Genomic DNA, 15,879 nt, shown 5'->3' on the forward strand with positions numbered 1-15,879 from the left:
ATGATATTTTCTCCTAGTTTTTTTTTTTTTAAACAATAGGTTATTAGCTATATAATTTGAGACTAGAGATTTGTTCACTTGGATTGGTGTTTTGCACTCTGATGGATGCTGCTCTGGACAGCTCCCGAAAGGCTGTCAAGCAGTTGTATATGGAAATGTCAGTAACATGGGTTGCAAAGGTTCCAGAAGCAATTCAGATGGTGGAAGAGGCCGCTATCCAAACCTGGTAAGAGTCACTCTTCACAATGCAAAGTGATTACCAATCAATCAAGAAACCAAATGGTTTCTACAATAGTAATTCTTCCTTTTGTCCAAAAATACAGTATACTGAGAAATAAAGAGGCAAAAAGATAACTGGTTTGGAGAAACAAAAGCTATGGACAAGTAACCTCCCCAAAGCCGGTCATCTACTCTCATTTTTGCTCCAAGAAATAAACCAGACAATACTACAAACAGATTTCTTTATTTGAATCAGAAAAATTAGGAAGAAAACTGGCACTTAATTCATACTAAAAAGTGGTTTCAGAGTTGACCTATTAGTTTACAATTAAAAAAAAAAGTTCTAAGAAGTGTGGCTATTTTTTGCACAAATAACACAATAAGACCATATTCCTTACCCTGACAACTTGCCGAGTACTTGTGATGAAGGTTTTTCTTATACTCAATTCAGTTGCATCGAGGTTGAATTTTCTAGGGTTTGCTTCAACTATGCGTGGGTCAAAAAGTCAAGGGAAAGCAATTTCATCGTTAAAAACCTAACAAACATCATCATGTTAAACCACAAAATCTCTCACAGGTAAGCAGTAAGATCTGGCTCGATGTTTCTTAAAACACTGTCAACTTGACACACATCATTCTCAAACTTTCTCTTCCCACAGCTATGAGGATCTCTGTGCCTCCGAGTGGAGAAGACCCACTAGGTTAAGAAACACAGCCCCTGCTGACTGGGTTCACTACAAGTCCATGCATGGCAGGCTGACCACGGCTGAGCTGGGCTCTTCCAGATGCCTGCCAGCACTCTTTGTTTACTCTTTTCTGACTTCAGATCATCTTTCCCATGACAGCTTTGCAAGCCTTTTTCATCTGCTGTTCCAAACCATTCCATTTATGTCAAGAAGCTAATCCTGCTTATTAATCTAGAGGTTAAGGCTTCTTTGAAGTTTCCCCCAATCTCCTTATTCCCAGCCTGGTCCTGCTGCCCCATGTCAGACACTCGCATGGCTCTCTGGTCTTTTCTCTCACAGTCTGCAAATACATAGTGTTATTTGATTAATGTCTGTTCCCCTGTCCCCTGAGCCCCTCACTACTCCCCACCATAAATTCCATGAGGGCTGGTATACTGTTTTGCTTTATCAATCCAATCTCAGTAACTAACAAAATATCCAGCACATGGTACACTCAATGATTATTTGCTGAATGAATGATGAATACAAAGCCATACCTCGTTTTATTGTGCTTTGTTTTACTGCATTTAGCAGACATTGTGTTTTACAAGTTGAAGGCTTCTGACAACCCTGTGTCGAGCAAGTCTATGGGCACCATTTTTCCAATAGCATCTGCTCACTTCATGTCTCTGTCACATTTTGGTAATTCTTAAAATATTTCAAGCTTTTTCATTATTATATTTGTTATGGTGATCTATGATTGTGACTCGCTGGAAGCTGAGATGATGACTAGACTTTTTTAGGAATAAAGTATTTTTTTAGGGGCGCCTGGGTGGCTCAGACGTTAAGCGTCTGCCTTCAGCTCAGGTCATGGTCCCAGGGTCCTGGGATCGAGCCCCGCATCGGGCTCCCTGCTCAGCGGGAAGCCTGCTTCTCCCTCTCCCACTCCCCCTGCTTGTGTTCCTGCTCTTCCTGTCTCTCTCTCTGTCAAATAAATAAAATCTTAAAAAAAAATAAAATAAAGTATTTTTTTAAAGATTTTATTTTTAAGTAATCTCTACACCCAACGTGGGGCTTGAACTTGCAACCCTGAGATCAAGAGTAACACGCTCTACTGACTGAGCCAGCCAGGTGTCCCAGCAATAAAGTATTTTTAAATTAAGGTATATACATTGTTTTTAGACAAAACACTACTGCACACTTAACAGACTACTGTATAGTGTAGATGTAACTTTTATATGCACCAGGATACCCTAAAAATTCACTTGAGTTGCTTTTTTTTTTTTTTAAAGATTTTATTTATTTATTTAAGAGAGAGAGAATGAGAGAGAGCACATGAGAGGGGGGAGGGTCAGAGGGAGAAGCAGACTCCCTGCCGAGCAGGGAGCCCGATGCGGGACTCGATCCAGGGACTCCAGGATCATGACCTGAGCCGAAGGCAGTCGCCCAACCAACTGAGCCACCCAGGCGCCCACTTGAGTTGCTTTACTGAGACCACGATACTCCCCTTACTGTGGTGGTCTGGAACCGAACCACAGTATCTCCAAGGTGTGTGTGTATCTGTTAACACTTCTGTCCTCCTTCTCTCACAATTTCTGTCTCCCCAATCTTCTCTTCCCTCTATCTCAAGGTATCTCCCTGTACCTGTGTTTTTGATCCCACCTTCTCACACATTTTGTTCCACTAATTTTTAACAATATACTTTTTAAAATAATTTAAAAGGTACCCAGGGTCATATGATGAATAGAAATATTATAAATAGATTATGCCCTCCACTTATTAACTGCATATGAACCTGAAAAGCTGGTTTCCTAGATCACACTTACAGAGAGAACTAGAGAGAACTGAGAACATGCAACTGGCATATCTTCAAAATTTTTGATTAACTGGAATTTTTCCAGCTGAAAAAAGGCCATCATTCTCTGGTTCGCCAGGCAGGTCAGTGTACCTCCCCTCAACAGCATGACTTAACAGAACAGATCTGCTTTTACTAAATGCAGTTTCATGGTACAAAATGCTCTCTGATGGACACTGGCGTTGTAACACATCACTTCGTGAACAGAAAAAAGACAGTCCACAAAAGGATTTTCTTTTGATTTCTAATTAACAATGTAGGACACTGGTCTGTATACACCTCTACGGAATAGTGACTAACACTCACAGCAGCTCACTGCGTGTCAGGCCCCACACTTACCTGTTCAATGTTCCACAACCCTATGAGACAGTAACTACTGTTATCCTAACTTTCTACAGAAGAGGAAACTGAAGCAGAGAACAAGGTGCCCAAAGTCACAAAGTTAGTAACTGGTGTAGCCAGGACTTGAACACACGGTCTGCCTCCAGGGTCCGAGCTTATAACCACTGCACCACATTGTCTCCGTGTTGCCGGATTTATCATGCACTGTAGAAGAAGGTGGCCCCTGCCCCTTGGCTTACTGGGCAAGTATTTCAAGTGTGTCATGGTACAAATATAAGCAGTATCAATCATTATAAAAGGAAATATCTTATCAACGAACTTGAGAAATGAGGATAAAAACGTGTTCACTTTTCTATCGACCCCAAAGGCATAGGCACCATAGAAAAGGATATTGATGGTCTCGTCGAGGTCCTCGAGATCCCATTCTATGCTCCGGAGGTTGTTTCTCAGCTCGTTGGTGGTCCAGTCGATTTCTTCCCTCGTTGCTGTGGAAGGGTCCTGGAGGAGCTCTGTCCATCTCTGAAATAATCCCTGGGCAGTATTGACTGCTTTCTGTACCTCTCTGTAATCAAGGTAAGGGGAAAGGACTGAAATCACAGACAACATGTTCCAGGAACAAGTCAACTACTGCCTAAGTTAACACCTGTGATCACATACCATCTTCAGCAAACTACCACTCCCAAAAGTGTTTTTAGATTTTTTTTTTTTTAAAGATTTTATTTATTTATTTGAGAGAGAAAATGAGAGAGAGCAAGCACATGAGAGGGAAGAGGGTCAGAGGGAGAAGCAGATCCCCCGCTGAGCAGGGAGCCCGATGCGGGACTCGATCCCGGGACTCCAGGATCATGACCTGAGCCGAAGGCAGTCGCTTAACCAACTGAGCCACCCAGGCGCCCGTGTTTTTAGATCTTTACAGAAGGCTCTTTGTGAACAAATATCAAAGTTTAAACCTTTAAAAATAACAGTATTATGTTCTCAGCTGATTTCGGAATAAAATAGTCACTATTTAAATAGCTATATCAGGTTTATCTGAGGACAAAATTTAATCTTTCTCTGAACAGCCTATACTTAAAAGTCATATAAGCAGCAATCCTACAAATTAACTAAAGTGCCATTAACATTCACACATGCTGCCATTTGGTGTGATAGTAATTTATACTCACATGTACAAGTCCTAACACAGCTTTCCTTTTCTTGGGGTGGGGGGAGGGGTGGTGAGGGTAAAAAGGGTTGAGGAACGGGTTACTCATGCAGCTAGTCTTTCAGAGGGAGGTATTTTAATCTGAGACTTTAAAAATTTTTTTTAAATTCCAGTATAGTTAACATACAGTGTTACATGAGTTTCAGGTGTACAATATAGTGGTTCAACAATTTCATACATTACTCAGTGCTCATCATGATAAGTGTACTCTTAATTCCCTTCACCTATTTCCCCCATCCCCCCACCCCTCTCCCCTCCGGTAACCATCAGTTTGTTCTCTATAGTTAAGAGTCTGTTTCTTGGTTTGTCTTTTTCTTTTTTTTTTTTTAACTTTGCTCATTTGCTTTGTTTCTTAAATTCCATATATGAGTGAAATATATTTGTCTTTCTCTGACTGACTTATTTCATTTAGCATTATACCCTCTAGCTCGTTCCATGTTGTTCCCAAAGGCAAGATTTCATTTCTTTTTATGGCTACATAATATTCCATTGTATATATATACACCACTTCTTCTTTATCCATTTATCTATCAATGGACACTCAGGCTGCTCTCATATTTGGCTTTCATTCACTGGCTGCTTACAATTTTCATATTGTAAATAATGCTGCAATAAACATAGAGGTGCATGTATCTCTTTAAATTAATGTATTTGTATTTTTTTAGTAAATACCCAGTAGTGCGATTCCTGGATCGTAGGGCAGTTCTATTTTTAACTTTCTGAGGAACCGCTATACTGTTTTCCACAGTGGCTGCATCAGTTTGCACTCCCACCAACAATGCACGAGGGTTCTTATTTCTCTGCATTCCCGCCAATACCCCCGTCGTTTCTTGCATTTTTGGTTTTAGCTATTCTGACAGGTGTGAGGTGCTATCTCATTGTAGTTTTGATTTGAATGTCGTTCAAAGATTTGATTGTAGTTTTGATTTGAATGACGATGAGTGATGTTGAACATCTCTTCATGTGTCTGCTGGCCATCCATATGTCTTCTTTGGAGAAATGCCTGCTCATGTCTTCTGCCCATTTTTTAATTGGATTATTTGTTTTTTGGGTGTTGAGCTGTATCAGTTCCTTATCTATTTTGGATACTAACCCTTTATCAGAGATGTCATTTGCAAATACTTCTCCCATTGAGTAGCTTGTCTTTAATCTGAGACATTTTTAAATCCAAAATCTCATTAGAAGATTTCCTAATATTATTAGTTTAAATATAAATATGTATAATATATACATATAGCAGATGAGTGTGTTTCTTGTTTAGAGAGTGAAACTAGGCCATTAAATGCTATGATTTAGAATGCTTTCAAATTAGATATAGTCACAAAGTTCTAAAAATTTTCCCCACTTCCACTCTCATGGATTGGAAGAACAAATACTGTTAAAATATCTATACTACCCAAAGCAATCTACACATTTAATGGTATCTATCAAAATACCAACAGCATTTTTCAGAGCTAGAACAATCCTAAAATGTATGGAAACACAAAAGACCCCATATAGCCCAAGCAATCTTGAAAATGATAAGCAAAGCTGGAGGCCTCACAATTCTGGACTTTAAGCTCTATTACAAAGCTGTAATCATCAAAACAGTATGGTACTAGCACAAAAATAGACACATAGATCAATGAAACAGAACAGAAAACCCAAAATGGACCCACAACCATATGGCCAACTAATCTTCAACAAAGCAGGAGAGAATATCCAATGGAAAAAAGACAGTCTCTTCAACAAATGGTGCTGGGAAAACCGGAAAGCCACATGCAGAAGAACGAAACCAGACCACTTTCTTACATTATACACAAAAATAAATCCAAAATGGATGAAAGACCTAAATTTGAGACAGGAAACCATCAAAATCCCAGAGGAGAACACAGGCAGCAACCTCGTTGACACTGGCCAGAGCAACTTTTTACTAGATATGTCTCCTGAGGCAACAGAAGCAAAAGCAAAAATAAACTATTGGGACTTTATAAAAATAAAAAGCTTCTGCACAGCAAAGGAAACAATCAACAAAACTAAAAGGTAGCCTCCTCCACGGGAGGAGATATTTGCAAGTGATGTATCTGATATAAGGTTAGTATCCAAAACCTATAAAGAACTTATCAGGGGCACCTGGGTGGCTCAGTCGGTTACGTGTCTGCCTTCAGCTCAGGTCATGATCTCAGTCCTGTGATCGAGCCCTACATCGGCCTCCCTGCTCAGTGGGGAGTCTGCTTCTTCCTCTGTCTCTGCCCCCAATTCATGTATGTGCTCTTGTGCACTCTCTCTCAAGTAAATAAATAAAATCTTAAAAAAAAAAACAAACTTATCCAACTCAACACCCCCAAAAACAAATAATCCAGTTAAGAAATGGGCAGAAGACACGAATAAACATTTTTCTAGAGAAGACATACAGATGGCTAACAGACACATGAAAAGATGCTTAACATCACTCATCATCAGGAAAACACATCAAAACTACAATGAGGTATCACCTCACACCCGTCAGAATGGCTAAAATTAATACCACAGGAAACAACAAATGTTGGCGAGGATGCGGAGAAAGGGGAACCCTCTTACACTGTTGGTGGGAATGCAAGCTGGTGCAGCCACTCTGGAAACAGTATGGAGGTTCCTCAAAAAAAGTTAAAAATAGAACTACCCTATGTACACACACACACACACACACACACGTATGTATAGAGGAATATTACACAGCCATAAAAAAGAATGAAGTCTTGCCATTTGACATGGGTGGAGCTAGAGAATGCTAAGCAAAGTCAGTCAGTCAGAGAAAGACAAATACTGTATGATTTCACTCATGTGGAATTTAAGAAACAAAGGAACATGGGCACGGGGTGTGGGAGGAGAGAGGAAAACCAAGAAACAGACTCTTAACTGTTCAGAACAAATTGATGGTTACCAGAGGGGAGATGTGGGAGGAGGGGATTTGGGTTGAATAGGTGATGGGGATGACGGAGGGCACTTGTGATGAGCACTGGGTGTGATATGGAAGTGCTGACTCACTAAATTCTACAACTGAAACTCATATTACATTGTATGTTAACCAACTGAAATTTAAATTAAAACTTGGAAAAACAGGGGCGCCTGGGTGGCTCAGTTGTTAAGCGTCTGCCTTCGGCTCAGGTCATGATCCCAGGGTCCTGGGATCGAGCCCCGCATCGGGCTTCCTGCTCGGTGGGAAGCCTGCTTCTCCCTCTCCCACTCCCCCTGCTTGTGTTCCCTCTCTCACTTCACTGTGTCTCTCTGTCAAATAAATAAATAAAATCTTTAAATAAATAAATAAATAAAACTTGGAAAAATAAATAAATAAATAAAAGTGATACACATTAAAAAAAAGACCAACCACTTCTGAGGTAGCATTCTATATTGGTGTAGTGAGAATGACACTATTACTTTTCAGAAGTGCAAATAAAGATAGACACAGAAGAGAAAAAACGAAAAACAATAAAAATTGGCTGCCTAACAATGGGCCAATATCCACAATTTAAATGTTATAATTGAGTATTACTGCATATAAAAGCCAAAAAGGAATCATTTTATAATTATACAGTCTCTAGTATACAAAGATTATAATCTTCATGCACCTAAACGAAGAGATCTGTTTTGATCCTTCAATGACTTCTTAACCAGTTCTTCTGGGTATTCACTCAGGGTGTCTGCTGCCTATGACTTTAAAACAGAAACTGCATGCATCCTATTCCCTCTGACAGTTTTTTTTTTTTTTTTTTAAAGATCTTATTTATTTGACAGAGAGAGAGACAGCAAGAGAGAGAGAAGCAGGCTTCCCTCTGAGTAGGGAGCCTGATGTGGGGCTCGATCCCAGAACCCTGGGATCATGACCAGTGCCGAAGGCAGATGCTTAACAACTGAGCCACCCAGGCGCCCCTCCCTCTGACAGTTTAAATACCAGAAGATAAAGCACTAGCAAAATGAAGAAAGGTGACTTACAATAATTTCGGTTAGAAAATACCCATGAGAGCTAAAAAGTGTCAAAACAGAGAATACAGCTATGGGGCCAGGCTGAATATATCATTGACCTATATGGCCAACAGGACATCTCCCCAGGTCTGTTTAACACCCAGTTTATGGGTTAGCAGAGTCCTCTCATTGTTCCTCCCATACCAGCCGTATACTTTCAGTGTTAATGAGAAACTCTATTTAACATAAAAAGGGGAGGGACTAAGTACATGTTTTTACTTTCTTGTAAGGTTTCTGGCTGATTTGGTGAAGAAAGAGGTACACATCTTCCCATAATACCAGGTACTTGGTTTACTTCTAAGTGTTGAATATCACCTATGATAATAGAAGACAGGATTAACGAGGTATCTATAATATCTCATTTTAAAGAAGATAAAAATTAGGGGTGCCTGGGTGGCTCAGTCGGTTAGGCCTCTGCCTTTGGCTCGGGTCATGACCCTGGGGTCCTGGGATCAAGTACTGCATCGGGCTCCTTGTTCAGTGGGGGGCCTGCTTCTCCCTCTGCCTGCTGTTTCCCCTGCTTGTGCATGCTCTCTCTTGCTGACAAATAAATAAATATTTTTTAAAAATAAAAATAAAGAATATAAAAGTTAGCAATTCTGTAAAGTACATTTAAATTCCTTTTTGAGAACAAGAAGCCTTAAACCAAAGACGACTCAGGGCATACCACATTCTCCACCCCCAGAACACAACCATATGCTCAAATTAAATTCTCTTAAGTAGCAATCCATACACTTTTTTGATCTCAGAGCTTCTTTGCACTCTTCAGAATTACTGAAGACCCCAAAGAACTTAGATTGATGTGGACTATTTATCTAAATCATATTAGAATTTCAAACAGATGTTTAAAAAGTATTTATCAAGTAATCAAGTATAGTGAACTTGCTACATGTTAATATTTTTGCAAAATAAAACTTCTAAAACAAAAAAAATTACCCTGTTTCACATGCTTGCAGATCTCTTTAATATCTGGTTTAACAGAAGACAGCTGGATTCTCATATCTCCTTCTACATTCAGTCTGTTGACATGTTTTGTTGAAGTATATGAGGAAAATCCAGCCTCATACAGATAGACAGATGGAAAAGGGAAGAGTATTTTAATAGCCTGTTTAGATAATTGTGCATATTCTTTTTTTTTTTTTTTATTAAAGATTTTAGTTATTTATTTGACAGAGTGCAAAGAGCGAGAGAGGGAACACAAGCAGGAGGCAGTAAGAGGGAGAAGCAGGCTTCCCGTGGAGCAGGGAGCCTGATGCGGAGCTCGATCCCAGGACCCTGGGATCATGACCTGAGCCGAAGGCAGAAGCTTAACAACCGAGTCACCAGGCACCCCTAGATAATTGTGCATATTCTTTTTTGACCCTATACCAAAACTCAACAAAGTGGCAGTTTCTTAAAGGTTAGTTGCAATGTGGAACCTGAAACCGTATCAAAGGCTTTTTGAACTCTTCATGTTACAATCCATTGCTATACCTTGTATTTTGAATGGATCTTTTACCTACCCATGTTTGATTTTATCACATATACTGGTCATCTGGAAAGTATTAGTTTACTGAGTACTACAGGTCTTGCAAATGCTGACTCTTTTCACTACCCAATATTCCAAATCATATAATATCACCACCAGTCTCATCAGAGAGATTTAACTATTAGGAACCTGTAAGATGATAGGAATTTAAAAAATTCTATTTTTTAAAAAAGGCTCTAATTTTATCATCAGCAGAAAAACTATCAATTGTTTTCTAGTGACAGGTTCACTTTCTTCATTTTTGAGAAAATATCTCAAGTACTTTTTGGATAATTTTGAAATTTGAGAACATGTGCAAGTCTCAATAGTCAGTTTGCCAGGCATTCTTTCAAGTAAAAATGAGAGTCTGTGAAGGAAAAAAAATGAGCTATTTCAGCTAGTAACTCAATCACAAATTGCTTTTCCTGGAGACAGCCATCTTATTTCACAATATAGCAAAAGTGCTTTCGCATACTCAGTTTGTCACATAGAATAGTAAATTGTGTACTAAGGCTGGGAGAAAACATGTATGAATTACATAATTGATCAATGTCTTTTATCTAGAATATAATTTTTTAAAACCTCTCAAAACTTAGCAAGAAAACAAACCCAATTAAGAAATGGGGGGGTGGGGGCGCCTGGGTGGCTCAGTTGGTTAAGCGACTGCATTCGGCTCAGGTCATGATCCCAGGGTCCTGGGATCGAGTCCCACACCGGGCTCCTGGCTCAGCGGGAAGCCTGCTTCTCCCTCTCCCACTCCCCCTGCTTGTGTTCCTGCTCTCGCTGTCTCTGTCTCTGTCAAAAAAAAAAAAAAAAAAAACTTTAAGAAATGGGGGGGTGGGGTGGATGGGTAAGGGAAACAGGCAAAAGATGTGAATAGTCACTTCACCAAAGATGACATACAGATGATAGCTAAGCACACAAGATGTCCAATACCATTAGTTATTAGAAAAAATGCAAATTAAATCCACAATGAGATACCACTACAAACTGAGAATGGCTTAACACAAATGACTGACAATGCTGAAGGGCTGACCAGGTGGTAGAGTAACTGGAACTCCCATGCATTTCTAGTGGGAATGCAAAATGGTACAACCACTTTGGAAAATAATGTGCCTCTTTCTTAAACATGTTTACCATATGACCCAACAATCTCACTTCTAGGTGACATGAAAACTTATGTTCACATAACCACCTGCAAATTCTTACAGTAGCTTTAGTCATAACTGCCAAAAATTGAAAACCACAACCCCTCAGGCAACAGTGATTAACCTGACAAGACCTCCAGCCAACCCAGACCACCCAGACCAGCTTGAGTGTAAGCCCCAACTCAAGCCTGCGCAGATGGACCATAGAATGACTTCTAGAATGACCAACAACTACCTTTGCCTCATTATATTATTAAATTCTCCGCCCAAGGAGGAGAACAAGCCTCATTTACATAACATAAAATGTACGCATAGGCATGTTTCCTGAAGGCACATGTGCGACCTTCCACCCACCTCTACATATGACAAGGCTCTCCTTTTTAAATATTCACACTAACCCTAAATAAAAGGAACCCACCCACACTTGCTCAGGGAGTCACAGCTTTGGAAGTTATTCCCTGTGATCTCCTTATTTGCTGCAAATAGTTTCCTTTGTGCAACAACTCACCTGGCGTAGTATTTTTTTAATTTAATTTTATTTAAATTCAATTAATTAACATATAGTGTATTATTAGTTTCAGAGGTAGAGGTCAGTGATTCATCAGTTGCATATAACACCCAGTGCTCATCACATCACCTGGTGTAGTTTTTACCTGTGACTCACCAAGGAGCAAAGTAATGTTAGTTCGGCTACAAAGGGACACAGAGAAACAAACCTTTAGGGGGGATGGATCTGTCCTATATCTTATTTGTGGAGGTGGTGGTTACAAACAACTGTATCCATTTGTCAAATTTTTAAGAACTGTACACAAAAAATTAGGATCAATTTTACTGTAGGTAAATTATAACCCTAAAAATAAAGTGTCTTTGAGGATCAAGATTTGATACAATTAATTTTTACTGTTTCACTGAAGAACATTTTTAAGGGAGTATGACTTTTTTTCTTCTTCACCGTGAGGGAGGAAGACAGTGACTACTAGTACAGTTTGGTGCCACTGCCTTGACCTAAGCTAAGGCACCGGCACTTTTACCTGCCACAGCTTTTTGCATCATCGTGTAAATGTCAGCACCACGGAAAAAGCAAACGACATCTGGGTTATTATGAATAGCGTTTTAGGTTAAGGGACTCTTCTGTGAAAGGGACAAGAACCCCTTGAGATCCAAGGACCACACTTTCATAACCACAACTCCTCTAAGAGTTGACAGTCAGACTTGAGGGGGAGGAGGGGCACGTGGATGGATTCAATTCTAGTAGCACAGAGTGAAACCAAGGAGGCCTTAAGCACGTTCTGAAGAAGACATCAAAGAAATGGCAGGAATCAGAAAAATGCCGCAAAGCAATCCCAGGATAACATTCAACACCCCACAGGCCCGGCCAGTGACCTGGCTTATTCCACTCTCAATCTCTTATTTTTTAAGAGGTTTTCAGTTAGTGGCACAGACATAAGAAAGGCAAAGTCGTCATTATTTTGCAGTTCTGAGACAAACGTTTCAAGGAATTACAAAAGTGGAACATGGTTCAAATCTCGAAAAGCCAGAGCCTGCAATGTGTCAAGGAATCCTATTTTAACAGCAGCTTATGGGGTCCCTCAAAGTTTAAAACACTTCCCAATTTCATTTCAGCTTAGTGCTAGCCTGAAAAAGAAGGCATGAAAGCAGAGTAGAAAACATCATGTGTCACAAACAAATCCCTTTTTAAGCCAAATATTAATGGTAACCAGAATTTTCAAGAGAACTTGGGGGTTTCTGGTCAGTTTCAAGAGCCACAAGCCACACCTAATTAACGCATGAGACTCTAGTGAGACAACTCATTCAATTAGGAACCATTTGTAAATATCTGGAACTAAATATTTACAATCACTAGGCATTCCAAGTAAATCAATTAACAGGACAGAGAACAACAACAAAAAGACAGGGGAGTATATAATAGTGTCATCTGTTTGAGATTTGTGAGGGCTTTTTTTTTAAATAAAGATTTTATTTATTTATTTGAGACAGAAAGAATGAGAGACAGAGAGCATGAGAGACAGAGAGCATGAGAGGGAGGAGGGTCAGAGGGAGGAGCAGACTCCCTGAGGAGCAGGGAGCCCGATGCGGGACTCGATCCCAGGACTCCAGGATCATGACCTGAGCTGAAGGCAGTCGCTTAACCAACTGAGCCACCCAGGCGCCCCAAGAGATTTGTGAGGGTTTTAACAAGAGAAGGAGAAGAGCCCACTGAGTTTTCTTCACACCACTCACTCAGGAAGGGCAACGGAGTTGCTTCTGTAACAAGTGGCTAGTTATGCACTTCCCACACAAACACAAGCCCAGCACTGCCGGCTCCGCACAGCCCATGTGAGCGCAGCACCCGGACCAGACAGCAGCAGGTGCTGACTCCTTAGGCAACAGAGATCCACATTTGTGTATAGTCTCCAGAAAGGTTAAAATCACAAAACACTGCTTTCCTTTTCCTGTGAAGTCTGGTTTACTTATTTGAGGTTTTTCTTTCAACTATGTGAAGGGAATGACTGAAGTCTGACGCCCAGAACTTTCCACGAGGGGCCAGGTATACCTTGAATTTTTGGAGCTCTTCGGCTTAGCAAACTTCTTGGTTAACCATCTGCTCACCAACAGCTCTGGGAATCCTGTCTGACACCATTTCACCAAAAACTTGCTAATTACTTTCCTAGGAAGTACAGGTTTAGCTCCAGAGAAGGTCCCTACAACAGTCAAACAGATTTTCTGCTGCCACATCTGTTACAGATGTTTCCAAAGTCAGTTCTGTCTTACACAGCTCATGGGCAACAAGAGTCAGTGTTGGAAAATGCTAGGGATGAAGATCTTCTGCCCTGCTGTCTACCAAATGGTCTATCAAAATCAAAGAACCTGTCATATCCTCATGGGTTAAACTGCACGAACACCAGAATGAAGGTCCCTCACTGCAATCCGCCTCAATGCCCAGGGAACTCCTGGTAAGCAACTGTCAAAAATGAAAACACAGTCCACATCTTTGAAGAATGTATCTTTTGGGAAAAATGAAGTCATCAAAGCTTTCAAAACCAGATTATTCCATTCATTATAAATAAAAAGTTGACACTGTCAGAACTAACCTAGTTTGTTTCTGAAGCCAGCCAAACACTAGCCCTCTGTCATTTGCTAGCTGAGCCTCTACCGTCCAACAGTCTAGTCTGTTCCACCATGGGGAAGGGCCCACCATCCCAACAACCAACCTCTAGGGCTAAAGGCAACACATCTAGATGTCCATAAAAATCCCCAAGTTTTCTTATCTAGATCTTGCCAAGTTTCTCAGTAAAGCTAGAGGAAGGATTATCTCGGCCATGAGGGAGCTTTCGTTTTGCAGAATCTGCCATTCGGCTATGCCAACAAGTTGCAGAATAAGTGTAGCTGCAACTCCGTCAGCCTTCTGATTCCTCATTTCTTCTTTGATCATGCTGACAGACTCTGAATTGGCATCTGTTCCAGTTACTGTGGTTGTGTAACAACCACCCCAAAACAGGGTGGAGTAAAACAAGCATTTATTATGCCCATGGACTGTGCGGGTCAGGAGATCGTGACAGAAGAGATGGCTGGTCCCTGCTCCACAGTGTCTGGGGCTGCAAAAACATAGGCTCCTCAGTAGTGTCTCTGGGTCTGTGTCTCTCCACATGATCTCCCTAGCAGAGCAGCTTGGGTGGAGCTGGATTTATTCCTTGTTCGCTCCGGACACCCCAGCCTTGCGTCCCGAGTCAGGAAGATGCAGGTGCAAGCTATATGGGCAGTCTTTTAGGATTCAAACTTCAGGAGTCAAGCAGTGTCATTTCCGCATTGTCAGGTGAGGCAATTATAAAGGTCTGCCCAGGTCCCAGGGAAAGGAACTAGGAGCCCAGCTTGATAGAAGAACGCCAGCTTCACAATTTAAGAAAAGCAAACAGGGCAGGATATACACTGGAGTGGCCACCTTTGGAAAAAGACAGTCGGCCCCAAGACCAGTATCTGGGGCAGGCAGCGCTCATTCTGCATGACTCTTTACAGAGAGGTTCCTGTTTCATCAATATACTGAGAGGCTAGGAAAGGCAGATGGTTTCCATTCTCGTAATGAAACCTGAAAAACCCAGGCTGTGCGAGCCTCTGCAACCATATCCCCCTCCCGCCCCCTATCCTACCAACCTCATTCTACCACCAATCCCTCGTGCTTGGGAAGGGGGGAGCTCTTGTTACTGCCTGACTTCCATACTCACATCTTCTGTATTTAAGGGGAAAACCACACACACTCCTTTCACTTGACCTCACCGTCATCTCCAAATTCAACTGTACTGTGATACCTTTTGCAATTACTCTTGTGGGGGAAAGAGTGACTCTATTTAGTTACCTACAGTTACATACAGTTTTGACCTCAACTTGCTGCTGCTTCCACAGCCCCCTGGGATAGGACTACTGCTACCAATGCCACCGCAGGTCAAAGTCACGATGGACTTGAACTCATCTTCACTTCAATACACTTGCCACCACAGCCTTCATAGCTGTTTTCTTGAAACTCTCACTTCCTTTGTTTTTGTGTCATTGTGCTCTTCTGGTTTCTACCAGTTTTCTCGTTCCTTTTCCTCCGCTTGGTCCTAGTGTTTCTCAACACTCTGTATAGCTTCTAGGTGCTCATCAATACCCACAGGTTCAAAAGATCCCTTTCAGCTGATGACTCCACAACTGCATTACCAACCCTAGTCACTCACCCAGGATTAATTCCTATATTTTTAGCTGCCTATAGGACCACTCCATTTGCCTAAAACCAAACTGATCTTATCCTGCCTACAAATAAAGAAAATTTTTTAAAAAGCAAGTATTCAAACAAAAAGATAAAGCAGAAAAGAAGTCTGCTTCCTTCTCTAACTTCCCCTTTTCAGTCAATAGTGCCTCTAGCTTCCAAGGTTTCAAATTTGTCTAGACACTCTGCCTCTTAAACTTCTCACCTTGCACAACTTCTA

General features: G+C 40.9%; 1 protein-coding gene across 4 annotated transcripts in view; it reads right to left on the minus strand.

Moving 5' to 3' along the window:
- STX6 (syntaxin 6) overlaps positions 1 to 15,879 on the minus strand; it is a 46,448-nt gene that overhangs the window by 21,942 nt on the left and 8,627 nt on the right. For all 4 annotated transcript variants that reach the window (XM_045877248.3, XM_045877249.3, XM_064594186.1 and 1 more), the window contains exons 2-3: positions 3,474 to 3,643; positions 618 to 712 (exon numbers count right to left, since the gene is read on the minus strand). In XM_045877248.3, coding sequence (XP_045733204.1) covers positions 618 to 712; positions 3,474 to 3,643 — 265 coding nt within the window. The remainder of the gene's footprint in view (positions 1 to 617; positions 713 to 3,473; positions 3,644 to 15,879) is intronic.

The sequence above is a fragment of the Mirounga angustirostris genome, unplaced genomic scaffold (genome assembly GCF_029215605.1).
Source record: "Mirounga angustirostris isolate CCGP_5_RB_7025 unplaced genomic scaffold, mMirAng1.0.hap1 SCAF_6, whole genome shotgun sequence".
In the NCBI taxonomy this organism is placed as follows: domain Eukaryota; kingdom Metazoa; phylum Chordata; class Mammalia; order Carnivora; family Phocidae; genus Mirounga; species Mirounga angustirostris.